This window comes from Nerophis lumbriciformis, linkage group LG19 (genome assembly GCF_033978685.3).
Source record: "Nerophis lumbriciformis linkage group LG19, RoL_Nlum_v2.1, whole genome shotgun sequence".
Classification (NCBI taxonomy): Eukaryota; Metazoa; Chordata; class Actinopteri; order Syngnathiformes; family Syngnathidae; genus Nerophis; species Nerophis lumbriciformis.
This window is the reverse complement of record NC_084566.2, coordinates 15,770,467-15,798,400: the sequence shown is the minus strand read 5'-3', so window position 1 is coordinate 15,798,400 and position 27,934 is coordinate 15,770,467. Positions and strand designations below refer to the sequence as shown.

Here is a 27,934-nt window from a genome sequence, read left to right as displayed (position 1 = left end):
TTAAAGATTCTTCCAATTTATTATCAGAATGTACAGTTGACCATTACCATGACACACATGTGAATGGGAATGCGAACAAATATGAACAGCAGCCGTATAAACAATAAGAGGAGCGTTAGTTCCCCCTTGCTGCTGTACATTTTGGGAAGTGGGAGCAATAAAGAATGCATCACAAAAACAAAGCCAGTGATAGAAAACTGCACAACAGGTCCTAAATGTGATAATGACTTCCTTATTTTCCCCCCACATTTTTATGTTACATATGTGACAGCCTTTATTATTCACGTACACAACATTACTTAAAAAGACGAGCGCTTTCACGTTGATTGACGCCAACGGCGCAAAAGATACCAGCATTAACAATAAAACTTTGTCGTCGTCAGAACTATTGATTTGAAGTTTGATTCGCGGCAAAGACACACAATGATGAAGTATCGGGGCCACACCTAATAAAACGATGTAAAAATAAACTATCGCGAGAATGAAGTGGTCATTTTTCGAGGTAATATGTGTGAACTTGTGTAGAAATTATTACAAACCTGACAAAAGTAAAATTAAAACAATATTGTCAGATTATTAAAATAAAATAAAAAGATTTCTGAATAATTTTATGAAAATCACGTTTTTTACATGAGTGGTTTTACTATGGAAGAATCATAATTGAAGTATACCGTAGTATGAGTTAATTACATTGAAGGGAATAAAGTGCTAATAATACGAGGGGAAAAACGTCATTTTAAAGTCCTATGAGAATAAAGTTGAAACATCTTTTTTCTACATTGCTTGTTCTCATTAGCTGGAGCCTATCCCAGCTGACTTCCGACTAGAAGCGGGACACACCTTGAACTGGTCGCCAGCTAATGACAGGCCACACGTAGAGAACTTATTATGGTCTATTATTATTTATGGACAATTCAATGAACATGCATGTTTTTCAGAACATGCAAACTTATGAACAAAGACAAATACCCCAATGAAGATTCGAACCCTCGATCTCCTTGCCAACGACCACTATTCCTAAAATAACCACGAGCATTTGAGGATCTTACTATGAGAATAACATTGAATAAAGTCAACATTCAAGAGAAAAAGTTCAAAGTTAGGTGTTACTCTCGAAAAAATCATTTTAGAAAAGTATTTTTTGTTCAAGAAAAAATATTTCGGCTTTAAGGAAAGTTACGAAAAAAAAGTGCAATAGATTTACAAAAAAAACGGCCTTTAATGTGTCATTGCAAGTGTTAAAATCTTGCCCTGATCGCGTTAATATGACAACTTTATTCTCATTGGCTTACAACTATTTTTCCCTCTCGAAGATTAACAGCTTCATTCTTATCATATTACGAATAAAAAAAATTCTCGCAATGTTACAACTTCATTCTCGCATCATATTTTCTGCCCCAGTGTTGCCTATAATACTCTGATGGTGTACACAACTCAGCCGCTTTTAATTTGTTCCGATGTCTGCTACATATCGTGTAAGTTTTGGCCACATTTATCTCAAATAGTGTGATTTTAGCTTTTATCACCCTTTACCTTGGCACATTAAACAAGCATTGCTTGTTTTTATTATACGATATAAAACATGTTGTAGTGGCAGGTTTGCCTTTTGTCACGTTCAGTTCATCACAAACAAAAAAAATATATAAACATCATTGACACTTAAACATCTTAGTATTAGTTTCCACTGTCTTATACAAAGTCATGTTGGCCTAAAAAGAATAAAATATATTTTTACAGCATCACATACATCAAGACGTGTGTACCATGGCCGAGCAAGAAGTTGTGTCTTATCTAAACTCCCAAATCTTCTCCATAAACACACGTTTCCCCACTGCTGGCATTATTGCTACTTATTAACAAGGAGCTGAAGCGTAGAGAAACAATGCACCACAATAGAACCACATGAATCGTCTCCAGGAGATCCTAAATTTTGTTTGTACACTCAATGAATGCTATTGGAGGATAAGGCAGCTCCATCTTTTAAGGCCGCTATTAGACATACTGGACCAGAAGGGGCGGGTGTGGGGTGGGGCATGGATTGTGATGTTTTTGAGTCAGTGGAAATGTTTAGGGTTAGAGCCCAGAGCCTCGACGGGGGAGAAGAATGGATTTTTTTTTGTGCTGCTGTGACTCTCATACAAGAGATGACTGTTTCTCATTGCTGGTAATTTCCATACTGGCCCTGTGAGGGAGGGTGACAGGGCTTGTGTTACTTGACAGTTTAAACACAAAAAGGTACAAATTAAAAAGTCAGCTACTAAAAACAAATACATCTGTGTATTCTATGATCATACTGCACGCCATTACGAATGGCTACGTTTGCTTGTTTTGACCAGCAGATGGCAGCAGATCCTCATAAGTGGTGAGCACTAACACTACTGGAGGTTTTCTGCTTTACTCCTTCATTGTTGACTAAAAGGATGTGAGGTAGATTCAGGGCAAGGATTCTAGTAATTCTATACAGGGGTCGAATCGTGTATTTCAATTAATACATCAATGTGTCAACCCAATCATGGGTTAAAAAGGTGCCGTTTGCAGCGGATCGGTGGCTGCCCAGAGGGCATTAGAGCACAGCCTCTTACTGGTTCATTAATGTAAATACCATGCAGGTACACAGCAAAGGATAATGTTATGTTACAAAAAGTAGTGTATGGAAAAGTGTAGGTATGATTTGACTCACCGGTTTAACAGCAATATAACATATCATCCGTTTAAAAAACAAAACAAATTTTTATATACACAGTACAGGCCGAAAGTTTGGACACACCTCATTTCAATGCGTTTTCTTTATTTTCATGACTATTTACATTGTAGATTGTCACTGAAGGCATCAAAACTATGAATGAACACATGTGGAGTTATGTACTCAACACCAAAAGGTGAAATAACTGAAAACATGTTTTATATTCCAGTTTCTTCAAAATAGCCACCCTTTGCTCTGATTACTGCTTTGACCACTTTTGGCATTCTCTCAATGAGCTTCAAGAGGTAGTCACCTGAAATGGTTTTCACTTCACAGGTGTCATAGTTTTGATGCCTTTTGTGACAATCAGTCATGAAAATAAAGAAAAGGCGTTGAAATGAGAAGGTTTGTCCAAACTTTTGGCCTGTAGTGTATATTTAGTAATTTAGTTTTCGATTAATTCGTGTATGTACACACACAACTGGCATGCCAGTCTGCGCTAATCTGTGGTGATCGACCGCTACGAACGCCAGTCACTTTTTTTGAGCCGAATAGCAGTCTTTTATAGTTTAAATTTAATCGTGACAAATAGACATTTATTTGTAAATCTGTTCTTTATTACTACTAGTAACATGCATTGCATCCGTGTAGCATTCACAGCGATCCACTTTTTTCACATGGTATGTTACAGCATTATTCCAAAATGGAATACATTCATTTTCGTCCTCTATGTTCTACAAACAATACCCATAATGATAATGTGAAACGTTTTTTTTGGTTTGCAAATTCATTAAAAAATAAACTAAAAAAAACATATGTACATAAGAAATCACAGCCTTTGCTCAATACTTTGTTGATGCACCTTTGGCAGCATTTTAACAGACTTTTTGGGATTCCTAATGAAATATTCATACTCAAAGGTTAGCTTAGAATGTACGTCAATGTTGCTTAAATATTGATGTTTATTGAATATTTATGCATAATAGGTTAGTACAAAGGTATTATGCTTATTATTATTATTATTATATGTGAAGTGAATCTCCGTTGAAACCTGTTGATACTTTGCAGAAATATAGACTAAACCTGAAGAAGGGCTGAGACTACCTTCATAAAACAATTAGACGAGCTAAAAAGGGTTGAACAAGGGCAGGACTTTTTGGAGACAAGCAATAGACGGATTGTCATGGGAACCATGTTGATGGATAAAAACTTTGCTTAAAAGAAACTGCAAAACACCAATAAAAAGACTCAGATAAGGTTAACAGATACTGGCAACATTAAGACCCTGAATAGGATAGTCAACCTTGTGAAACTCCCCCAACTTGCTATAAGTGCTAAGAGATTTTGACGATTGGGGTTCTTGTCTCTCACACGATCCGACATGCAGGCGTGGTGACTGTGTTGACAACAACCCAGAGAGCCTCTGGAAGAATATGTCTTTGTGTTGATGCAAATAAATGTAACTGACTGAATATGGAAATAAGTGTCCGACAAATTTCTTCTCCCTCTGATCAAAAACCAACACACGGCGAGTGGAAGGAGTCACGGTTAAAGGAATCCATCCTCAAGTCTTTTTGAATACGATGCCACAAGCTTAAGCGCACCTATCTTTGGGCGGTTTCGCCCGTTCCTCTGAGCAGCACCTCTCAAGCTCCATCAAGTTGGATGGAAAGTGTTGGATTTCATCCAGGATGTCATGTCTCTGTACATCGCTGCATTCATCTTCCTCTCTATCCTGACGAGTCTCCCAGTCACTGCTGCTGAAAAACATCCCCGCAACATGATGCTGCCGCCACCATGCTCCACTGTAGGGATGTTATTGGCCTGGTGATGAGCGGTGCCTGGTTTCCTCTGAACATGACGCCAAAAGAGTTCAAGCTTTGTCTCATCAAACGAGAGAATTTTGTTTCTCACGGTCTGAGAGTCTTTCAGGTGCATTTTGGCAAACTTTGTACGAAGAAATGGCTTTCCGTCTGGCCACTCTACCATACAGGCCTGATTGGTGGCTTGCTGCAGAGATGGTTGTCATTCTGGAAGGTTCTCCTCTCTCCACAGAGGAATGCTTTAGTTCTGACAGAGTGACCATCAGGTTCTTGGTCAGCTCCCTGACAAGAATGCAGCAATGTACAGAGACATCCTAGATGAAAAACAACGCTTCCCATCCATGGATCTTGAGAGGTGCTGCAAAGAGGAATGGGCAAAACTGCCCAAAGATATGTGTGCCAAGCTTGTGGCATCGTATTCAAAAAGACTTTAGGCTGTAATTGTTGCCAAAAGTGTGTCAACAAAGTATTGGGATCTGAGTCAAGGATGTGCAGCCCTTTTAAACACTCGTGATTTAGAGCGATATAAATAATCTTTGATTGATATTGAACAAAAGCTGTGAATACGTATGTCCATGTGATTTTTCACTTTTTCATGTTTAATTAAACATAAGGAACAAGCGGTAGAAAATGGATGGGATGGATATTTAATTCTGTTTAAATATAATAATTTATAGGGTATTGGCTGTAGAAAATTTGATACGGTTGTAACATAAGTGATGTGGATACTTTCCGGATGCACTGTACACTCGCTGTTGCTGGTGTTTTTGTATCATTTTTATATTCTTTGAAATGTGTAGCCCGCTGCAAACTGCACCTTTAAGTAGAATGTATGTTTTATGCTTTAGCTAAGCATGCTGTGTTTCTCGACCTCATTTGCTTCAAAATCCGACCCCTGGTGACCAACAAATGTTAAAAAAAACAGTGCTAACATTACAAATCAAAGAAGGATAGAAGATGAGGGAAAGAAAAAGAGAGAGAGAGGGGAAAAACATGAATGCAAATTAAAAGTCTAGGTGCTCAAACATCTAAGATTGGACGTTGAGGTCTTCACAGCAACCATTTACCTTTGCTTCTTATAGAGCTAGTCAGGGGGTTCAAATCCCCGGGCCTTTATTTCCTCATGTGCCCCTGAATATTCAAAGATAATAAAGATATCAACGTGTAGCTCTGGTCTCCAAGCAGGAGACCACATGATGTTACAGGGCAAAAAGAAATGATCTTCCTTCAAAAACACAACAGCATCAAATCTAAGGAAGAACCCGTCTTTAAAAGCCCTTAATATTTCCCTCAAGGGAGGGGGGCATGCCATATTAGTCAGGATACAAAACCGAGATTAAACATGAATGGCAATAACAACATACAATGTTTTAGGGGAAACAACTCAAGCCCAAATATGATGATAGCGTGCAAAAAATACAAAATCACTGCTACAAATCAAAACTACGGCCACTGTGTACGTTCTGTACATTTTTTTCTAGCTGCTCAATGCTGGGCCCATACTCACCTGGTCATAGCCGTAAGGGCGCTGCTGTTGGCCCTGAGGGGGTCCTGGCTGAGGGGGGCGATAGCCACCGTACTGCTGGCCCTGCCCCTGGGGGTAATTAGGGTACTGTCCTGGGGCATTCTGGGAGGGACCTATGACACAGATTCATGTCTCTGTTAAAATAATGTATAGTGTACTGCAGTGCTTCTTAACCAAAATCTGTTTCTGAGCTGTGGTCCGTACGGGTCCCAGCGGTACTCAGTTGTATTACACTTTTACACCATTATGGCAGTAATGACAATTTCAAACGAACAGAAGAAGTCTGGAGCTAAAGTCGTAGAGAAGTTACTTAAGCGCAAAAATTATGACAAAAGTGGTGAAGCTGTATTTTCATTTGCACTTAAATTTTTTTGAGTTTATTTATTTATTTTAGCACTGCATAATTATATGTAAATTAAATAATTGAAATCCCTTGTTTTGCGGGGGAGGTTTTATTGGTATTTTTTTGTAATCAGCCTGACCTTAACTTGGATAATGATCTTTGTGATTAACACATGGTTTCATATCATTTATTTATTTATTTTTTCATATCATTTAAAAAGGTTGTAAACTGTAAGTAGGTTAGATATCCACCCATCCATCCATTTTCTACCGCTTGTCCCGTTCGGGGTCACGGGGGTTGCTGGAGCCTATCTCAGCTGCACATGGGCGGAAGGCGGTGTACACCCTGGACAAGTCGCCACCTCATCGCAGGGCCAACACAGATAGACAGACAACATTCACACTCACATTCACACACTAGGGCCAATTTAGTGTTGCCAATCAACCTATCCCCAGGTGCATGTCTTTTGGAGGTGGGAGGAAGCCGGAGTACCCAGAGGGAACCCACGCAGTCACGGGGAGAACATGCAAACTCCACACAGAAAGATCCCGAGCCCGGGATTGAACTCGGGACCTTCGTATTGTGAGGCACATGCACTAAGCTCTGCGCCACCGTATTGAATACAATTAAAATAAAACGTAAGGTTACTAATTCAGTGTTAATATTAGAGTGAAACCCAGCCCCCTCAATAATGGAAAAAATGGGCCCCAAGGTAAAAAAAAAGTTAAGAACCCCTGGTGTACTGTATACTTGGGTTGTACAAATAGTCGAAGATTCACGAATGCAGCTGAGATAGGCTCCAGCACCCCCCGCGACTCCAAAAGGGACAAGCGGTAGAAAATGTATGGATGGATGGATGATTCGAATATCAATTCTCCAATCGAATTGTGTGATATCAGACCTTAGTGGGAGGGAGGCAACGTACAGAACATTCATACTTTGTTGTCCAGTCGTTGTTAAAGGTCAGATTTTCACAATTTATTTTGATTTGTTTCAGGGTTGAATAAGTAGTCGTCTCCTCACCCCACTGCTGCTTCATTGTGACACATATGCCTCGCTGTTGCCCCCTGTGGGGTGGTGGGAGTAATGCATACATGAGCCAGACTCGTTTCAATGGTTTCATCAAGCCTTTTTGGGCAATGTTCGTCGGGCCAAATGAAAAGCTTTGGCCGCCAGTTGAATAGGACTGCTGTAGACAAATAGTTTTGAAAGAGTAAGAAATAAATCTTAGTTTTGGTTGTCACTGTCACTACTTGATCGGTACCGGAAGGCACGATTGGTCCACAAATGCGCGAAGACTACATCACTGACTCGACTTGCAATACAGTCATGGCCAAAAATATTGGCACCATTGCATTTCTGTCAGATAATGCACCACTTCTCCCATAAAATTGTTGAAATTACAAATGCTTTGGTATTCACATGTTTATTTATTTTGTTTGCATTGGGACAACACAAAAAAATAAAAAATAAAATAAAAATTAAAAAAGAGCCAAATTTGATATTATTTTACACAGAACTCCAAAAAGAGACTGGATAAATTATCTTACACATCTGTGAAGGCACCATTAATGCTGAAAGCTACATACAGGTTTTGGAGCAAAATATGTTGTCATCCAAGCAACGTCTTTTTGGCATTGTCTTATTTCAGCAAGACAATGCCAAGCCACATTCTGCACGTGTTAGAACAGCGTGGCTTCGTAGTAAAAGAGTGCAGGCACTAGACTGCCCTGCCTGTAGTCCAGACCTGTCTCCCATTGAAAATGTGTGGAGCAATATGAAGCCTAAAATACCATAATGGAGACCCCGGACTGTTGAACAAGTTAAGCTGTACATCAAGCAAGAATGGGAAAAAATTCCGCCTGAAAAGCTTCAAAAATTGGTCTCCTCAGTTCCCAAACATTTACTGAGTGTTGTTAAAAGGAAAAGCCATGTAACACAGTGACAAAAATGCCCCTGTGCCAACTTTTTTTGCAATGTGTTGCTGTCATTAAATTCTAAGTTAATGATTACTTGCATTTAAAAAAATTAAATTTCTTAGTTCGAACATTAAATATCTTGTCTTTGCAGTCTATTCAATTGAATATAAGTTGAAAAGGATTTCCAAATCATTTTATTCTGTTTTTATTTACCATTTACACAACATGCCAACTTCACTGGTTTTGGGTTTTGTACTGTATAAGAAAACTACTTTGATGGTTGTAGAGAGAAGGAGATTCGCCGATGCCAGACAACTTCATGTTTTGTGCTTTACAAGTTCAAGTGCAAAAAGTATTTAACCACTGTATGATAAAACCAACTTCACTGGTTTCGGCTTTTGTACTACGAACACACTGCACTTCCTGCTTACAGCGTTCCACACCCCCCACCTTATCGGCCCCCCGTTGCGCTGAGGATTCTGAGAGATGTAGTTCATTTTCAGACCCAGTCAACGATAAAGCGCCCCCAACTGGCTACCAAGAAAAGTTAATAGATGACAAACAAAGGTCGATAGATACCCTAAGTCGGACTCATTTGATATGAGTGATTCAGATTAGGCCCCCGCATTAGTTCCTTTATAAAGGAGACATCATGGAGGTTGTGTTGGTCTTTCCTAGAAAAGCAGGCTTCAGAAAAAAGGAGGATGCAAGTTAAAAAAAACAACTTATCATCCCAAGTCGAGCACAACTATCCGAAGCTGTGTAGGACTGAGTAAAGCCTTACTGGGGCTCAAGTCAAACAAGGCCCACGCAGGATCATTAGACGCTTGTCTTAATGCTGTTGCGCATAACCTTGTGGGGGCTTGCAAGAGATGAGCCTGAGGTGTGTGTGTGTGTGTGTGTGTGTGTGTGTGTGTGTGTGTGTGTGTGTGTGTGTGTGTGTGTGTGTGTGTGTGTGTGTGTTTTGCCTCGATGCAAGCTCATTACTAACATGAGCTTTGGCCCAGACTCAGGTTGAGGGATGCAAACTTACAGAGGAGAGTGGGATGAGGGAGAGAAAGACTTGCTACTTTTGTTGAACAAAAAGCAACCTCTCTCTCTCTTTAAAACTCTAGCTCCACCTCATTAAAAGTGTGGCTCATTCTATAAGCCGATCTTCCAAACTTTTCTTCATATTAACTTTCTGCTAAACCCCGCAGTGACTGTTGTGGCGTGACGTAAATAAATGTAACTAAGAAAATGTATATGCGCCAATTAATACTTCTATAACTAACGTAAATAACTGCCCGCGTATCTAATTAGAGGCAGGTCAGGAAGTATTGGCATAAATAGTTGTGGCTGTAGGCAAACTTCTGATGAATTTTTCAAATCTATTCCACAAGATGGCAGTGGCTGTATTTGAAGTATCATGATTGGCCAGCATCTAGCAGCTTTATCTACCTTTGCATTGCGTTAAAATGTTGGTTGTGCTACTCAGCTGTGGTATGAAACTCATGTGTGTTACACTTGCCATACTGGTGTTTATAATGAACTCATCAGCTCTATTAACACTATTACAACATTGGTATTTGTCGCTGCTGTGTTGTGCAATATACTTGTTAATAAATAACCATGTGATCAAGACAGTCATGTTCTTCTTACGACTTTCTGAATGCATTCAAATCATTACTTATGTTAAAAAGGACCTATATTTGGTGAGAATTCACTTAATTCACTACACACCAAATAATATCCAATACATATTTAGACCAGCGGCCCCCAACATTTTTTGCACCAGAGACCGGTTTAATGTAGACATTATTTTCAAAGACCACCCTTCTACGCATGGCAGATAAATACAGTATAAGTTTTCTTATGAAAATTCTACACTAGCTGAAATTAAGTTGTCACTTTGACTTTTGATTCCAAAGCAGGTTTTCCATTAGTTTGTTGGTAAACAACGATAATAAACATTTTAAAAAAGGAAACTGTGTAATATTATCATGAAGCGGCCCTCCAAGGGCTTTGGTATCTGCGATGTGGCCCACGATGAAAGTAAGTTGGAGAAAAAATGGTCATTTATACATGTATTATTTCTGTGCGGCAGCAAAGACGTCACGGACATGTCATGGACCACTGTTTTAGACCACAAGGACCTTTCAGAAATGTCGGTATGTATACAACTGCAAACTCACCGTAGCCCTGCTGCTGTGGTGGGTAGCCCTGCTGACCCGGGTACTGCTGCTGAGGAGGGTAGCCCTGTTGCTGGGGAGGACCTTGCTGATAGGCCTCTTGCTGTTGGCCATATTGGGTGTTACCTTAAGAGGGGCAACATCATGCAATGTGAGCGGAGTTATTACGCAGATCAAATGCAATGAATGGTAAAAACTTTCAGAAAAAGTCAGTGTGGATATCATGTCGACATTATTTTACATTATGCAATGTTTGAAGTAACATAAAACCACTCTATAACAAAACTCATGTAAACTACTCACCCTTTGATTAATCGATCAAGAATATTTACCTGAATGACCATCCCTATTATATAAATACCAAGTTCATGTTAGTAAGAAAGTGTTCCTTTTACTGGAAGAAATTGTTTATGTTTGAAAAGTCATGGAAAAGGAATGTTGTTAGCAGAGTGGGGAAACAAGCAAAGCAAATGTTAATTGAATAAAGAAAGTAAAGGGGTTGAGTCTGTATTCATGTTGTGTACAAGCGAGCGTTGCAGGGAACTATATTACCATCTGATTAAGACCACAGATATTTGAGGAATGAACATAAAAGTTTTAATATCCTTTATTCCTAAGTACCCAGAAAATAATGAAGAAACTAATGTGTGTATGACGGGGGATTTATCAGTCTCTTTGCATCATGTTGTGTGTTAACACAACTCCTGGGCTGATCTCCTACCTTCTGAGGCGCCCTGTGCTGCGTGACTGTACTGGTCCCCATAGTAGTCTTCCTGCCCTGGGTACTGCTGTGGGGGTCCTACATACACATATACACAAACAACATACACACAAGTAGATTCAAGGTGTTGTTGGATGTGTGAGGATAAGGATGAGGTGGGGTTTGGCTTCTACACTGTTCTTCGTTTACTTATTGCATCCTGCTTCAGCAAGACGTTTGCGAGCAACCCGTGTGGAGATGGAGGGGAAAATAAGAGTAAGACGTGCAGGAAAAGTGGGTTAGGGGAGTGAGGAAGAAGAGTCACAACTTGCACACTTGACAAACGCACACACAGACAAGGATTGGTCACCTTGCTGAGGCGGTCTGTATGGAGGCATAGGCCTCTGACCCATGACATGATTTCCCTGGTTGACCTGGCCCATCATGCCCATTGGGTTCTGCTGCCCTTGGTAGTGCTGGCCGCCAGCGCCGGGAGGCATGTTGTACTGCTGGGAGGGAGGCTGCTGGTGCATCATGGGGCCTGAAGCGTCCCAACATCAAATCAGACAGAAACCTTGAGTACATCAAAGTTCACAGCAGTAGAGTACAAATGAAAGCCTGTACCTTGATTGGGCTGCATGTTCATGTTGGGCCGTGGCCCGTAGCTTCCCATTGGCTGGCCCTGCGTCATGTTCATTTGGCTCTGCGCTGGAATGCCCTGGGATGAAGGGACAGCGTGGTTGTAACCGCCCATCGAGCCATGACTGCTCGGAGGCATGTTTATAGAGCCACTGGGCATGTTTGGGGGCTGGTTAGGGCCTGGACCGGGACCTTGCATGGGCATGTGATTAGGGCCTGGCACAAATACAAAAATGACAACACAGATTATTCATGAGCGCCTTTGAAAAATGGCATAAATATTTCATACAAGTTAGAGATTTTTTCCATAAAAGTCCAGTGCAGCAGCAGAATATGCTGTACATCATACAAAATGTACACAGTGTTACAGCTGGGCGATACTGGATAAAAAATAAATAAAACATTTCATATTATCTGTTCTCAATTAATATCACAATTTTAAATTTTTCAGTAAATGCAGATTTCCCAATGCAAGATTATACTGACTACCATTGCATCCCTACTGTTTACTACTGCAGTAACACATTTCCAACGCGTTTAAGCAAGGTAAAATATGCTAACAGCTGACAATGGCATGTTTTCATTGGTCATTTTGTTCATATCTACAGTATGATTGTATATATTAGCGGTGTAACGGTACAAGTATAACCCACGCGATAGTCTGTACCTTGGTTAAGGCCACGGTTTTGTTTCTTTTTTGGTACATTTTCGGTTCCGGTTCACCGTGCGTGACTGCTCGCTGACTGCTCGCTGTTTCGAAAAAGCTAAGTATCGTTCTATTTGTGTGCTTTTAAATTGTTCTGCAGCTTTCTTTATTACTTTCTCAACATATTTAGTAGTACTATTTAACTTGCAAATCACCCGATCTCTGTCTCTCCACCCCTCCCGCAGCTAGCTAGCTGCTAAGCTAACGAAGCTAGCGCGGAGAAAGGCGTCGCCGGGCGCCGATCAGAAGGAGTCTACTCTTGCACACCGTGACCAGGACTTCTCGGAAGACAGCATCAACTTCACTCGGTGACAGAAAACACCGTGAGTATGGCTTCCTGCGCGTCTTGCACCTTACTCACGGAGAGGCTGGCTCTGCTAGAGGGCCGTGTCCGCCAGTTAGAGCAGAGTAATCTCGTAACTTTAGATGTTGCGGACACATCTGCTAGCGTTAGCTGTAGCGAGCTAACTAGCCCAGCCTGTAGTAGTCCTAAGCGGCCTACAAGCTACGGTGTACCGGTTGAGACGCATAATAGATTTAGCTCTTTAGCTAGTCCTACACCCCAGTCTACCGGGCACCACACCTTAGTCATAGGGGACTCCATCACCCGAAACATAAAGCTTAGCAAACCAGCCACAATTAAGTGCATCCCGGGGGCCCGAGCACCTGACATTGAGGCTAATCTTAGGGAGCTAACTCGCAACAGGCCTAGTAAACACGTACGACAGGCTAATCGCACCACTAGTTATGCGAATATAGTTGTACAAGTTGGCTCCAATGACACTAGGATGAGACAGTCAGAGATTACAAAGAGAAACATAGCCAGGACTTGTGATCTCGCTAGAAAGATGTCCAGGCATCGAGTAATTGTCTCTGGCCCCTTGCCTGCGAGAGGCAATGATGAGAGATATAGCAGATTAGTCTCGCTTAACAAGTGGATGGCTAGCTTCTGTAGACAACAGGGACTAACGTTTATTGATAATTGGCCCTCTTTCTGGGGCAAACCAGGCTTGCTGATGAGGGACGGCCTTCACCCTAACCAGGAAGGCGCCATCATCCTGTCTAAGAACATAGACTACTGTTTAAGTCACATTTGACTAACTACACTAGAGCAAGCCCGGTCACAGGCAATTACAGAGCCTGCTAGTCCGGGTGAGGAGTCAGTTAAGCTAGAACTAGCCAGCACCAGGCTGGATAATTCCTGTACGCATAGCAATTTTCTTAGAATAACACACAACTCACATAATGTGTTTTCTGTTGTGAATGTGTCCGGGGTAGATATACATTCTACTGAGGTGGCAAATCATGATGCGTTCAGTCGATCGCAGCATCAAGCAAACAATCTGAAAATTCCCGTCGTATCAATTCCTAGATATGGTCGAAACTATTTAAAGTGCACTACGTATAATAAACGCAACATTATTAATATTTCTACTACGGATAATTTAAACAAAAACTCGTCAAAACAGCCCAATACTTATAATATGGGCTTTTTAAACATAAGATCATTGTCTCCCAAAACGTTATTAGTTAATGAGGTCATTAGAGACAACAATCTTAACGTCATTGGTCTTAGCGAAACCTGGCTCAAACCAGACGAATTTTTTGCCCTAAATGAGGCATCTCCTCCTAACTATACGAATGCGCATATTGCCCGTCCCCTTAAAAGGGGTGGGGGGGTCGCACTAATATACAATGAAAACTTTAACCTTACCCCTAACCTAAATAATAAATACAAATCGTTTGAGGTGCTTACTATGAGGTCTGTCGCACCGCTGCCTCTCGATATGGCTGTTATCTACCGCCCCCCAGGGCCCTACTCGGACTTTATTAATGAATTCTCAGAGTTCGTTGCTGATCTAGTGACGCACGCAGACAATATAATCATAATGGGGGACTTTAATATCCATATGAATACCCCATCGGACCCTCAGTGCGTGGCGCTCCAGACTATAATTGATAGCTGTGGTCTTACACAAATAATAAATGAACCTACGCATCGCAACGGCAATACGATAGATCTAGTGCTGGTCAGGGGTGTCACCACCTCCAAAGTTACGGTACTCCCGTATACTAAAGTAATGTCCGATCATTACCTTATAAAATTCGAAGTTCTGACTCATTGTCAACAAACTAATAATAATAATAACTGCTATAGCAGCCGCAACATTAATGCTGCCACAACGATGACTCTTGCTGACCTACTGCCTTCGGTAATGGCACCATTCCCAAATTATGTCGGCTCTATTGATAACCTCACTAACAACTTTGACAATGCCCTGCGCAAAACCATTGATAGTATAGCACCGCTAAAACAAAAAAAGGGCCCCTAAAAGGCGCACCCCATGGTTTACAGAGGAAACCAGAGCTCATAAATTATCATGTAGAAAGTTGGAACGCAAATGGCGCGCGACCAAGCTTGAGGTTTTCCATCAAGCATGGAGTGATAGTTTAATATCGTATAAACGCATGCTTACCTTAGCTAAAGCTAAATATTACTCAAATCTCATCCGCCTCAACAAAAACGACCCTAAATTTTTGTTTAGTACAGTAGCATCGCTAACCCAACAAGGGACTCCTCCCAATAGCTCCACCCACTCGGCAGATGACTTTATGAATTTCTTTAATAAGAAAATTGAACTCATTAGAAAGGAGATTAAAGACAACGCATCCCAGCTACAACTGGGTTCTATGAACACAGATACAACTGTATCTACGACGGATACTGCAATACAAAATAGTCTCTCTCTTTTTGATGAAATAACATTAGAGGAACTATTACAGCGTGTAAGTGGGATAAAACAAACAACATGTTTACTTGACCCACTTCCTGGGAAACTTATCAAGGAGCTTTTTGTATTATTAGGTCCATCAGTGCTAAATATTATAAACTTATCACTTTCCTCTGGCACTGTTCCCCTAGCATTCAAGAAAGCGGTTATTCATCCTCTGCTCAAAAGACCTAACCTTGATCCTGACCTCATGGTAAACTACCGACCGGTGTCCCACCTTCCCTTTATTTCGAAAATCCTCGAAAAAATTGTCGCACAGCAGCTAAATGAACACTTAGTGTCTAACAATCTCTGTGAACCTTTTCAATCCGGTTTCAGGGCAAATCACTCTACGGAGACAGCCCTCGCAAAAATGACTAATGATCTACTGCTAACGATGGATTCTGATGCGTCATCTATGTTGCTGCTTCTTGATCTTAGCGCTGCTTTCGATACCGTCGATCATAATATTTTATTAGAGCGTATCAAAACACGTATTGGTATGTCAGACTTAGCTTTGTCGTGGTTTAACTCTTATCTTACTGACAGGATGCAATGCGTCTCCCATAATAATGTGACCTCGGACTATGTTAAGGTAACGTGCGGAGTCCCTCAGGGTTCGGTTCTTGGCCCTGCACTCTTTAGTATTTACATGCTGCCGCTAGGCGACATCATACGCAAATACGGTGTTAGCTTTCATTGTTATGCTGATGACACCCAACTCTACATGCCCCTAAAGCTGACCAACACGCCGGATTGTAGTCAGCTGGAGGCGTGTCTTAATGAAATTAAACAATGGATGTCCGCTAACTTCTTGCAACTCAACGCCAAGAAAACGGAAATGCTGATTATCGGTCCTGCTAAACACCGACATTTATTTAATAATACCACCTTAACATTTGACAACCAAACAATTACACAAGGCGAATCAGTAAAGAATCTGGGTATTATCTTCGACCCAACTCTCTCGTTTGAATCACACATTAAGAGTGTTACTAAAACGGCCTTCTTTCATCTCCGTAATATCGCTAAAATTCGTTCTATTTTATCCACTAGCGACGCTGAGATCATTATTCATGCGTTCGTTACGTCTCGTCTCGACTACTGTAACGTATTATTTTCGGGTCTCCCTATGTCTAGCATTAAAAAATTACAGTTGGTACAAAATGCGGCTGCTAGACTTTTGACAAGAACAAGAAAGTTTGATCATATTACGCCTATACTGGCTCACCTGCACTGGCTTCCTGTGCACTTAAGATGTGACTTTAAGGTTTTACTACTTACGTATAAAATACTACACGGTCTAGCTCCGTCCTATCTTGTCGATTGCATTGTACCATATGTCCCGGCAAGAAATCTGCGTTCAAAGAACTCCGGCTTATTAGTGATTCCCAGAGCCCAAAAAAAGTCTGCGGGCTATAGAGCGTTTTCTATTCGGGCTCCAGTACTATGGAACGCCCTCCCGGTAACAATTAGAGATGCTACCTCAGTAGAAGCATTTAAGTCCCATCTTAAAACTCATTTGTATACTCTAGCCTTTAAATAGCCCCCCTGTTAGACCAGTTGATCTGCCGTTTCTTTTCTTTTCTCCTCTGCTCCCCTTTTCCTTGAGGGGGGGGGGGGGGGGGGGGGGGGGGGGCCACAGGTCCGGTGGCCATGGATGAAGTGCTGGCTGTCCAGAGTCGGGACCCGGGGTGGACCGCTCGCCTGTGCATCGGCTGGGAACATCTCTGCGCTGCTGACCCGTCTCCGCTCGGGATGGTGTCCTGCTGGCCCCACTATGGACTGGACTCTTACTATTATGTTGGATCCACTATGGACTGGACTCTCACAATATTATGTCAGACCCACTCGACATCCATTGCTTTCGGTCTCCCCTAGAGGGGGGGGGGTTACCCACATATGCGGTCCTCTCCAAGGTTTCTCATAGTCATTCACATCGACGTCCCACTGGGGTGAGTTTTTCCTTGCCCGTATGTGGGCTTTGTACCGAGGATGTCGTTGTGGCTTGTGCAGCCCTTTGAGACACTTGTGATTTAGGGCTATATAAATAAAGATTGATTGATTGATTGATTGAAGATCACGGGTACAAGCGGCCGAAATGAGTTTCCTCCGCCGGGTGGCAGGGCTCTCCCTTAGAGATAGGGTGAGAAGCTCTGTCATCCGGGGGGAGCTCAAAGTAAAGCCGCTGCTCCTCCACATGGAGAGGAGCCAGATGAGGTGGTTCGGGCATCTGGTCAGGATGCCACCCGATCGCCTCCCTCGGGAGGTGTTTAGGGCACGTCCGACCGGTAGGAGGCCACGGGGAAGACCCAGGACACGTTGGGAAGACTATGTCTCCCGGCTGGCCTGGGAACGCCTCGGGATCCCCCGGGAGGAGCTGGACGAAGTGGCTGGGGAGAGGGAAGTCTGGGCTTCCCTGCTTAGGCTGCTGCCCCCGCGACCCGGCCTCGGATAAGCGGGAGAAGATGGATGGAAGGATGGATATAATCAACCATCAACCATTTTGTGTGACCAGTTTAACAGTACAGATTAGACATATTTAACAATCATACACATTTACACACAAAAAGAAAAGAAAAAGAATGACCGAAAAAGGAATAGGCTGAAGCCAAAGCTTATACTTGCCTGTCCTATACATTCACTGAAAATTAGATTGCCTGGAACATCAATGTTTAAAAAATCAATGGGATGAAAGTAATTGTTACTATATTTTATAATTTTCAATTATTTCACCTTTCAAGGTTTTCTTAAACCTTAACAAAGAACTACATGTCTTCAGCTCATCACTGAGCTTGTTCCACCATTTAAGTCCTAAAACTGAATACATTTGTATTTTATATTCGTTCTTACTTTACTTATTTCAAAAATCAATATCCCCGTATATTATAGTTTTCTCCTCTTAATTGAAATAACCTAAGAATACAAACTGGAAGGCTGTTGTTCTTTACTCGAAGACATAAATGACTGGCAACACATGCAAACAGCTCCTGCAATAGTTTTTCTTCAGCTGGCTCCTCTGTACATGAATTCATCTGCGTCTGTGTGTCTGTGTGTCTCTGTGTGTGTGTGTGTGTGTGTGTGTGTGTGTGTGTGTGTGTGTGTGTGTGTGTGTGTGTGTGTGTGGGCAACTTATGATGGACTTGTGTGAGTCATCTGGGCATTGTTTTTAAGTCTGTCAAGCACTGTAAGGGGCGGTATAGCTCGGTTGGTAGAGCGGCCGTGCCAGCAACTTGAGGGTTGCAGGTTCGATCCCCGCTTCCGCCATCCTAGTTATTGCCGTTGTGTCCTTGGGCAAGACACTTTACCCACCTGCTCCCAGTGCCACCCACACTGGTTTAAATGTAACTTAGATATTGGGTTTAACTATGTAAAGCGCTTTGAGTCACTAGAGAAAGGCGCTATATAAATGTAATTCACTTCACTTCACTTTTTATGGGGGTAAAGAGAACAATTTTTTTTCTTCTCAAAGTTATTTTGGTATTTTGCTTGTCATCACAATCTCCATTCTGAAGTAAACAAAGTAGCAGTGGTGTACTGAATACTATAAGACTTTTATTTCAAGTTAACATTTACTAAACATTACTTTCAAATGGTAAATTATTATTTGTATTCTTTGATGACGGGTATACATCAGTGCTTCTCACCTGGCCAACAGCAAGCAGTGACCCAGACAGATTGTGGAGGTTTTTAAAACCCAAATACTGTAGCTTATACGTGTTTAATGAAAGCACACTAAAGTGCCGTTTGAATTTGAAGTATTGTACTTTTTTCTTTTTTTTATCCACAAATTCATAAAAGATTATACAAAAAGTGTCTGCAGAGTTTTTTTAGTACATGTTATATGTGAGGTGTTGAAAACACATAAAAAAAATGTTTGATTGAAAAATATCTACATATATGAATGTATTTTTTTCCGATTAAATTAGTCGGGACGAATAGTATACACAAAGACATTCTGTGCCTGCCTGCAAGTCCGCATTCAGGGCAGGATTACGGGTGAGCTGCAGCACTCGGTGAGAATAAAGTCTGTCACTGAAGTCGCTGCTCCTTCTCAATGTTGTTTCGACTTCTTTGCTAGTGTTAAGTCATATTTCCTTATTTTATTCTTCGAGGCTGCACTTCCAGCTGTGTAAGGGGTAGAGGCAAAACGCTGATTGAACATTAGTTACGTCGTGACGAGCCTGACTTTTGCGACGGAGGATAGGGCGGGTGCGCACACACGTACACAAACATTCATTTAAATACACAAAATGGTACACAAACATTCACAGGCACACACAGTACTACGGTCAATAAAGGCAGATTGTTCCGTGCAGAATTTTACCGAGCATCATTGCTTCCATACTGTTTACTACTGCAGTAACTTCTAACAGACATTTCCACCATCTATGATCGTGGTAATATATGCCAACAGCTAATCACCGTTATCGAACTGAAATTAATCACAATCATCGATCAGCCCTACATAGTGTATCTGGTAAATGTCCTCCAACGAGTATGTCGAAAAGCAAACATTCCTCAATCTACATGCAAAGACTTTAGGTGTTCATCCTGGCCTAATTATTCCTAAAGCTCAGTTGTCAGTGCCCTAAAAAAACATATGCATGTACAGTAATCCCTTGTTTATCGTTGTTAATTGGTTCCAGACATGATCGCATAAAATTAATTTCCGTGAAGTGGGAATCATTAAACCAAATATTTTACAGCTAGAGCATTAAAAAAATCTGTTCACCACCTTCAAAATATGTTATTCATTGAAGCGCCTCAATCATGATTATATTTTAAACAATGGGTGCGATAAGATTAAAATGGGACATGTCTGAGCAGGCTAAATTGTCAATCATCGACACTGAGACTCGACAGAAATGCACGCACTTAAACACACTGGATCGTTTCCCCCAGCAGTAAGGCACCACAGCGAGCAGTCCTAAGATAAAACAAAATAGCCGAATCATTAATAAACTTTACATATGCGATATCAGATACAAACGATCCCACGAAACTCCTCAAAAATTATCATACTTACTTTTTTTGTTGTTTCAATTTTTCATTTTAGTTTTTTTTGTGTGGAAACAATTTCAATAGATATAAGCTTACCGTATATGTATAAAAGACTTCAAAGTGCACCTGCATTGTTTTGTAACCTAGCAAGGGTTGTGCAATATAGACGATATAAACGCATAAACTTGGCCAAGAACAGAGCTTTTAAAACTATCATTATAATGTGATTATGCAAATTTGACAGCAACAAGCTTACAAATGCGTCAATGCACTGTAGCGTTCTTGTTAGCAGCTACAGTCCCTAAAAAGTGCTAAGCTACTTCTAAGCTACAAATCCTTGCCTCCATGGCAGCATATAAACTATGTTTTTACTAGTATTGTCACTGGAGGACAAGGAATAGCTAAATATGCTATACTACATACCACAGGGGGTATATAAATAACTGTGGAACGCAAGCTGGAGCTCTTGAATGTAAAAAAATGTGGGCGGATCGATACAAATATCGACAGTAACAATAACAAGTAGAGTATCAGAACATGGTTAATACAACAGTGCTTAGGTCAATATTTTCACTATCAAAAAAGATTTTGTAATTTATGTTACTGTTTACAAACTGGACACAAGAAAGCTTTAAGGGCAAAATGCTAAATATTTAAATCAGAGCCAATCGTAGGAAATAATTTAAATATTTACCGTATTTTCCGCACTATAAGGCGCATTGTCAGCTTTTGAGAAAATTGGAGGTTTTTAGGTGCGCCTTATAGTGCGGAAAATACGGTAATTGAAATTGTTACACCACCATTCTAAGTTTTTGTCCGATTATAATTGTGATCAAAAATGTAATCATTCAATGATCTTGAAAATTTCAGATATCAGTAGGACCAATACTGCACCTGCAATTACTTGGTATTAGATCGATACCCAAATTTGTGGTACCACCCAAAATTAATATGTAGTAGCTTATTGCCATTCAACAAAAGAATAAGAAGTGCTTTGTACATTTGAGCAGAAACGTATAAAAAAACATGTTACGACAGAAAGTAACCAGATCAACAGTAAATTAGCAAGTAGATAAGTAACAGTTTGACAAAATAGTACAAGTAGAAATGACATAGTATTAGAAGTAGGAGAAATAATCGATTTTTAGATGCATCGCAATTCAGACATGGATGATTATAAAATCGTTTCGTAAATAATCATTGAATTTATTGTAAATTAAGTCATGCAGACAATTCTAAAATTTGGCTGTCAAGCACCTTTATTATAGGGCACTTATGTTCCAGTTTTTTTACACATTTCCATTAATTTGATAAACGTGATGGGAATTCATTTAACTGTTTCTTATAATAAATGCACTGTTTTTAAAAGTTGCTAGAGAAAAACGCTTATTCAGTGAAACAAAAAAAAAAAGTAAAACTGCATCAACATACATAAATTAAAGATGCACCAACAATCGATTTTTAAACAAATCGAAGCTCCTGAATCGTAATCATGATCAAATCGCGAGGTGCCCAAAGAATCCCACCTCTACACAATATGTTACCACATATGTCAGCAGTCAAATTAGGAGCCTTTGTAACCTGTTTTAAATAATTAAATTATCAGTTCAATATCAAATAATATATTGTGATATATATTGTTATTGTAGGAGGCTGCAGTACACAGCACAATATAGATTGTAGGCCATGTCACCCATCCCTAGACCCAGCCAAATTTAAAAAAAAAAAAGTCTCATTGTCCAGTCATATATTTTGTCATAGTAGTTTTTTTAAAACAAGGACACTGTCAGAATTCTGGGCCCCAAGGGAAAAACTCTGCCAGTCAGGGGTCCTTGGAATTGTCTCAAGTCTATCACCCTGCTTAAAATATGTTAAAATCTTGTCTTGTGAACCCAATATCGGGTATCATCTTGTCTAGTGAGGTCCTTTCACACTCCAAAGTTTTACTTTTAAACTGCAATATAATTTTTTAAGATCACCATTTTTTTTAAATAATAATAATTTACATAAAAGTTCTAGTTTTATATTTCTTTTTTAATTAATGTAAGCCTTAAATGACAGTGTTGATTATATTATACTAATCTATTTTGAGGAAAAATATAATTGATTATTGTGCATTTTTTTGTTCAATGTCAACTTGACAAAACAACTTAAAACTTTAAAAAAAAGATTTTGCATATTTTTGCTTTTGTTTTCCTCCCTCCATGCACGTTATTAATTGCCTCAATTTATTATGGTGACAGTGCTCACTAAAACTAATTTATCAAAATTAACGTCACATTCAAAATAGTCATTTTTGTGTGGAAAAATATTCTCGTTAAATTAGCTTTCGTTACACAATGACATTACAGAATGAAATAATAGTAAATTTCGGTAGTAATGTTGATAATGGAATCTAAAAAAGCGTTAAGATCTAAGACCAACAGGTGACATCATCCTCCAGTAGAGCGCCCTTTCTTGCAGGTCTGTGCTGTTGCTAGGCAACCCAAGAGCGAGGGACCAATATGGGGTGAAGAAAAAAAAGAGGAGCAAAATGAGGGAGGGCCACTTACCAGGCATCTGTCCGTTCATCTGGTTCTGCATGTGCGCGGCCGGGGGGCCGCAGTTAACCATACCTTCAGAGGGCATGCTGTGACCGTGACTAGGCTGTGTTGGGGGCCCACTTTGGTTCATTCCACCGGGGCCCATGGGCATGTTTTGAGTCGGTGGCTGCGGATGCACAACAGAAATAAATTAAACACCATCCGTCCTTTGTCTCGTGTCTTGTCCTCATTAGAGTCGTATGTGAGCTGGAGTCTATCCCAGTTGACCTTGGGTGAGAGGTGCACCCCGGACTGGTCGCCAGGCAATCACATGCGCATACAGTGCATCCGGAAAGTAATCACAGCTCTTCACTTTTTCCACATTACATCCTTATTTCAAAATGGAATATATGATTTTTTGTCATCAAATGTATACACATAGTACCCTATAATGACTTTTTTAAATTTTGCAAATGTATTTAAAATAAAAACAAACAAGAAAACACATGTACTTAAGTATTCACAGCTTTTGCTCAATACTTTGTTGATGCACGTTTGGCAGCAATTACAGCTTCAAATATTTTTTAATACGATGTCACAAGCTTAGCACACCTATCTTTTGGGCGTTTTTTTCCTCATTCCTCTTTGCAGCACCTCTCAAGCTACATCAGGTTGGATAGGAAGCGTTGTTTATCTAGGATGTCTCTGTACATTGCTGCATTCATCTTAGTCTAGTCAGGCAGGTGACCAAGAACCCGATGGTCACTCTGTCAGAGCTACACCATCTGTGGAGAGAGGAGAACCTTCTAGAAGGACAACCATCTCGGCAGCAATCCACCAATCAGGCCTGTATGATATAGTGACAAGACAGAAAGCCATTTCTTCGTAAAAGGTTTGCCAAAATGCACCCAAAAGACTCTCAGACTATGAGAAACTAAATTATCTAATCTGATGAAACAAAGATTGAACTCTTGGGCGTGAACGCCAAGCGTCATGTTTGGAAGAAGCCAGGAACCGCTAATTCCCAGGCCAATACCATCCCTACAGTGAAGCATGGTGGTGGCAGCATCATGCTGTGGGGATGTTTTTATGCAGCAGGAACTGGGAGACCAGTCAGGATAGAGAGGAAGATGAATGTAGCAATGTACAGAGACATCCTGGGTGAAAATCAACGCTTCCCATCCAATCTGCCCAAAGATAGGTGTGTCAAGCTTGTGGCATTGTATTCAGAAAGTCTTGAGGCTGTAATTGTTGCCAAGTGCCTTAACAAAGTATTGAACAAAGGCGGTGAATAATTTTTAAGTTTTTCATTTTTAATAAATTTACATAACTTTTTTTTTTTTACTTTTCACTTTGAGGTATCGTCTGTAGAATTTTGAGGACAAAAATAACTTTCTTTTATTTTGGAACAAGGCTGTAACATAACAAAATGTGGAAAAACAGAAGCGCTTTGAATACGTTCTGGATGCACTGTATAGGCCAACACACTCACATTTACACCTATCCAAACTAGCCTAGCTAATGTGTTTTGGGGGACTCTGGGAAAAAGTTAACAAAAGAAAACCAATGCAAGCACGAGGAAAACATGCAGCGATGTTCCAATTATATTTTAGGCCCCGTTTACACCAAGGCTAAGGTTATCCAGGGTAAATCCCTCCTAACCTTATCCTTGTCCACACACACACACAATGATCGTTTAAGACTGTCTCCCCCCTCTGTCCACCGGCGCAACTCGACCTAGTATGCATGCACGAAAAATGCGCACGTCATAGTCACCTCCAGTGTTGCTTTGTGTGCAAGTTCTTAAATTAAATTTAACTTATCTGAACCATATCCAGTATTGTGGTATTTCAATTAACTGTAATCCAGTGTGCAGTGGGGCCCTATTGTAGTGAATCACACCTGAGCCATCATAAATTAATCAAATCTTTATTGGACACGTAAACAATGTGATAATTAACATTTTACAACAATCAAACTAGGGATCTAGATATCTGGTCAGGACACGCCTCACTCTTTGGCCTTCACCTTCGTCCATTCGTTTTTGGTGACTTTATATACTCTGGACCTAGAAGTTGAGCCCACGTCATACATGGCGGACAATAACACGCTACCTTTATTTTATCACATCCACTGGAGCCCATATTTTCGTTGTCTCTCCTTCGATAAATGGACAAAGTTTTTCGGTAAGTACAATCCCAGCTGACCTGGACATTCGAAAGTTCTCTTGCCGTCTGAGATGTGTAGTATCCGATATAGCTCCAATCGCGCGTTTTCTTCTCTTAAGTTATTCATGTGTGATTTCCACAAGCGCCTGTACATGTAGAAGAATGAGAAACACGGGCATGTTTGGATGACTCGCCTCCATCTTTCCAGTGGTTAGCTCCGGTTGTTATGAAGCTGGCTGTGGCGCGTTCGTTCTGATGTCACTTCCTGTGTGGGGCGCGGTCTTTCTGACATCACTTCCTCTCCGAACTCAGTTTGTAAACAAGCAATGAGTCCATTCAAAGTTAAGAACCGAAGATTCAAGAACTTAACCGTGTAAAAAAATATTCAAGGAGGGTTACCTTGGTTTAGTGTGGCTGAAAACCCACTACTACCGACGCAGTCTGATAGTTTATACATCCATCCATCCATTTCCTACCGCTTATTCCCTTTGGGGTCGCGGGGGGCGCTGGAGCCTATCTCAGCTACAATCGGGCGGAAGGCAGGGTACACCCTGGACAAGTCGCCACCTCATCGCAGGGCCAACACAGATAGACAGACAACATTCACACTCACATCCACACACTAGGGCCAATTTAGTGTTGCCAATCAACTTATCCCCAGGTGCATGTCTTTGGAGGTGGGAGGAAGCCGGAGTACCCGGAGGGAACCCACGCAGTCACGGGGAGGACATGCAAACTCCACACAGAAAGATCCCGAGCCCGGGATTGAACCCAAGACTACTCAGGACCTTCGTATTGTGAGGCAGATGCACTAACCCCTCTGCCACCGTGAAGCCCATAGTTTATACATCAATGATGAAATCTTAACATTGCAACACATGCCAATACGGCCGGGTTAGCTTACTAAAGTGCAATTTTAAATTTCGCGCGAAATCTCCTGCTGAAAACGTCCCAGTATGACGCCTGCGCGTGACGTCACGGATTGTAGAGGACATTTTGGGACAGCATGGTGGTCAGCTATTAAGTCGTCTGTTTTCATCTCAAAATTCCACAGTATTCTGGACATCTGTGTTGGTGAATCTTTTGCAATTTGTTCAATGAACAATGGAGACAGCAAAGAAGAAAGCTGTAGGTGGGAAGCGGTGTATTGCGGCAGGTGTTGTGCCGGATAACGCACCCCCGCCGTAGAATGCACCCCCTGACTGTTGTGCCGGATAACACAGCCGGTGTTTCATTGTTTACATTCCCGGAAGATGACAGTCAAGCTTTACCATTGGCCTGTGGAGAACTGGGACAACAGAGACTCTTACCAGGAGGACTTTGAGTTGGATACGCAGACGCGGTACCGTGAGTACGCATGCAGCTTTGGCTTCCAAACATTTGATGGCTTGCCCGTACGTGCGTGCCGCTATGTGCATGTCACGTACGTAACTTTGGGGACTTTGGGGAAATATACGTGCTGTATGAACTTTGGGGAGGTGAACGGTACTTTGGGCTGTGGGATTGAGCGTGTTGTGCAGGTGTTTGAGTTGTATTGGCGGGTTATATGGACGGGAGGGGGGAGGTGTTTGTTATGCAGGATTAATTTGTGGCATATTAAATATAAGCCTGGTTGTGTTGTGGCTAATAGAGTATATATATGTCTTGTGTTTATTTACTGTTTTAGTCATTCCCAGCTGAATATCAGGTCCCACCCGCGTCTCACAGCATTTTCCCTATCTGAATCGCTCCCACTGCCCTCTAGTCCTTCACACTCACTTTCCTCATCCACGAATCTTTCATCCTTGCTCAAATTAATGGGGAAATCGTCGCTTTCTCGGTCCGAATCGCTCTCGCTACTGGTGGCCATGATTGTAAACAATGTGCGGATGTGAGGAGCTCCACAACCTGTGACGTCATGCGCATATCGTCTGCTACTTCCTGTACAGGCAAGGCTTTTTTTTATCAGCGACCAAAAGTTGCTAACGTTATCGTTGATGTTCTCTACTAAATCCTTTCAGCCAAAATATGGCAATATCGCGAAATGTTCAAGTATGACACATAGAATGGACCTGCTATCCCCGTTTAAGTAAGAAAATCGCATTTCAGTAGGCCTTTAAGGGGTTATACGGCTTAGTATAGACATAGCCTTAACCACAACGCTACCATGCCCATGCAACAAACTATACAGAAATGAAACTTGTGTGGACACTTACAGCTGGGAGGAGAGACTGCATGTTTTGATTAGAGTCTGCTATTGTTGCCAGGTACACTAGGTTTCTGTGCAGGATCTGTTGATACCTGAGGAAGAGCAAATGGCTATCAATAAAAGGTCCATGAATGCACCGTCAATGACAATAACAACAATAGAGGACTTACTGTGAACACTCTGTCGTTTTGCCCTTGCTCTGGAAGTCCATTATACTTTGGATCAGATGGTTATTCTCATCAAGTAACTGCAGGCAAATGGCAGAAGATAATAAGTTATATCAGTAAAATTAGATTTTGGGGGGGGGGGGGGGGTGTTTAGTGAAATGTGCTGTGTGCGTTTGCGGCTAACAAAAGAAGCATCTAGCTAGCTCGCTGAAACAAGCGAACAAAAACATCAGCGGGAGCTCGGTTCAAAAACATCAAAACCAACGTTGTACAGATGTATAATATGCCTGCGTTACAGTTCATATTGGCCGCGCTCAGACTCCGCGTCATTGTTCCCAATCCCCACACACTCCGACTTGTGGACGTTACATAGTTAGCACTAGCGGCTAGCAGCCTCCATTCTGCGACACCTTTAAAGAGCATGAATTACCTTCTGTATCCCGGCGGGGGTTATATCGCCCTTTCCGCGCTGTCTGTGTGGTGCAAACGCCACCGACATGGTGATATTTGGAGGGTAATTAAACGTACAAGATCATAAAATGCTAAAAGTCGCCGGCACACTTAGCAAATCAGAGCAACTCCGATGTGTACCGTTCAGAATAGGA

General features: G+C 41.2%; 1 protein-coding gene across 3 annotated transcripts; it reads right to left on the bottom strand.

Annotated features, from left to right (window-relative positions):
* Positions 1-27,934, bottom strand: ss18 (SS18 subunit of BAF chromatin remodeling complex). 3 transcript variants are annotated; one of them, XM_061979511.1, is made up of 11 exons: positions 27,760-27,934; positions 27,333-27,409; positions 27,170-27,254; positions 22,837-22,993; positions 11,789-12,019; positions 11,535-11,705; positions 11,186-11,263; positions 10,468-10,590; positions 6,014-6,144; positions 5,574-5,637; positions 1-2,182 (listed from the first exon to the last, which is right to left on the bottom strand). In XM_061979511.1, the coding sequence occupies exons 1-10, from the start codon at positions 27,826-27,828 to the stop codon at positions 5,620-5,622; spliced, it is 1,140 nt and encodes a 379-aa protein (XP_061835495.1). In that variant the 5' UTR covers positions 27,829-27,934; the 3' UTR covers positions 1-2,182; positions 5,574-5,619. The 3 variants fall into 3 exon arrangements, with proteins under 3 accessions (XP_061835495.1, XP_061835494.1, XP_061835496.1); XM_061979510.1 differs by lacking the exon at positions 5,574-5,637; XM_061979512.1 differs by lacking the exons at positions 5,574-5,637; positions 11,186-11,263.

Bases quoted from the DNA above. Each gene is read 5' to 3' on its own strand.
- ss18 (XM_061979510.1), bottom strand. From the start codon at position 27,828: ATGTCGGTGGCGTTTGCACCACACAGACAGCGCGGAAAGGGCGATATA. The intron at 10,591-11,185 runs GTAGGAGATCAG...GCCCCTCTTAAG, and splicing joins AGCACAGGGCGCCTCAGAAG to GTAACACCCAATATGGCCAA. The intron at 2,183-6,013 runs GTGAGTATGGGC...CCTCCCTCACAG, and splicing joins GCCCTTACGGCTATGACCAG to GGCCAGTATGGAAATTACCA.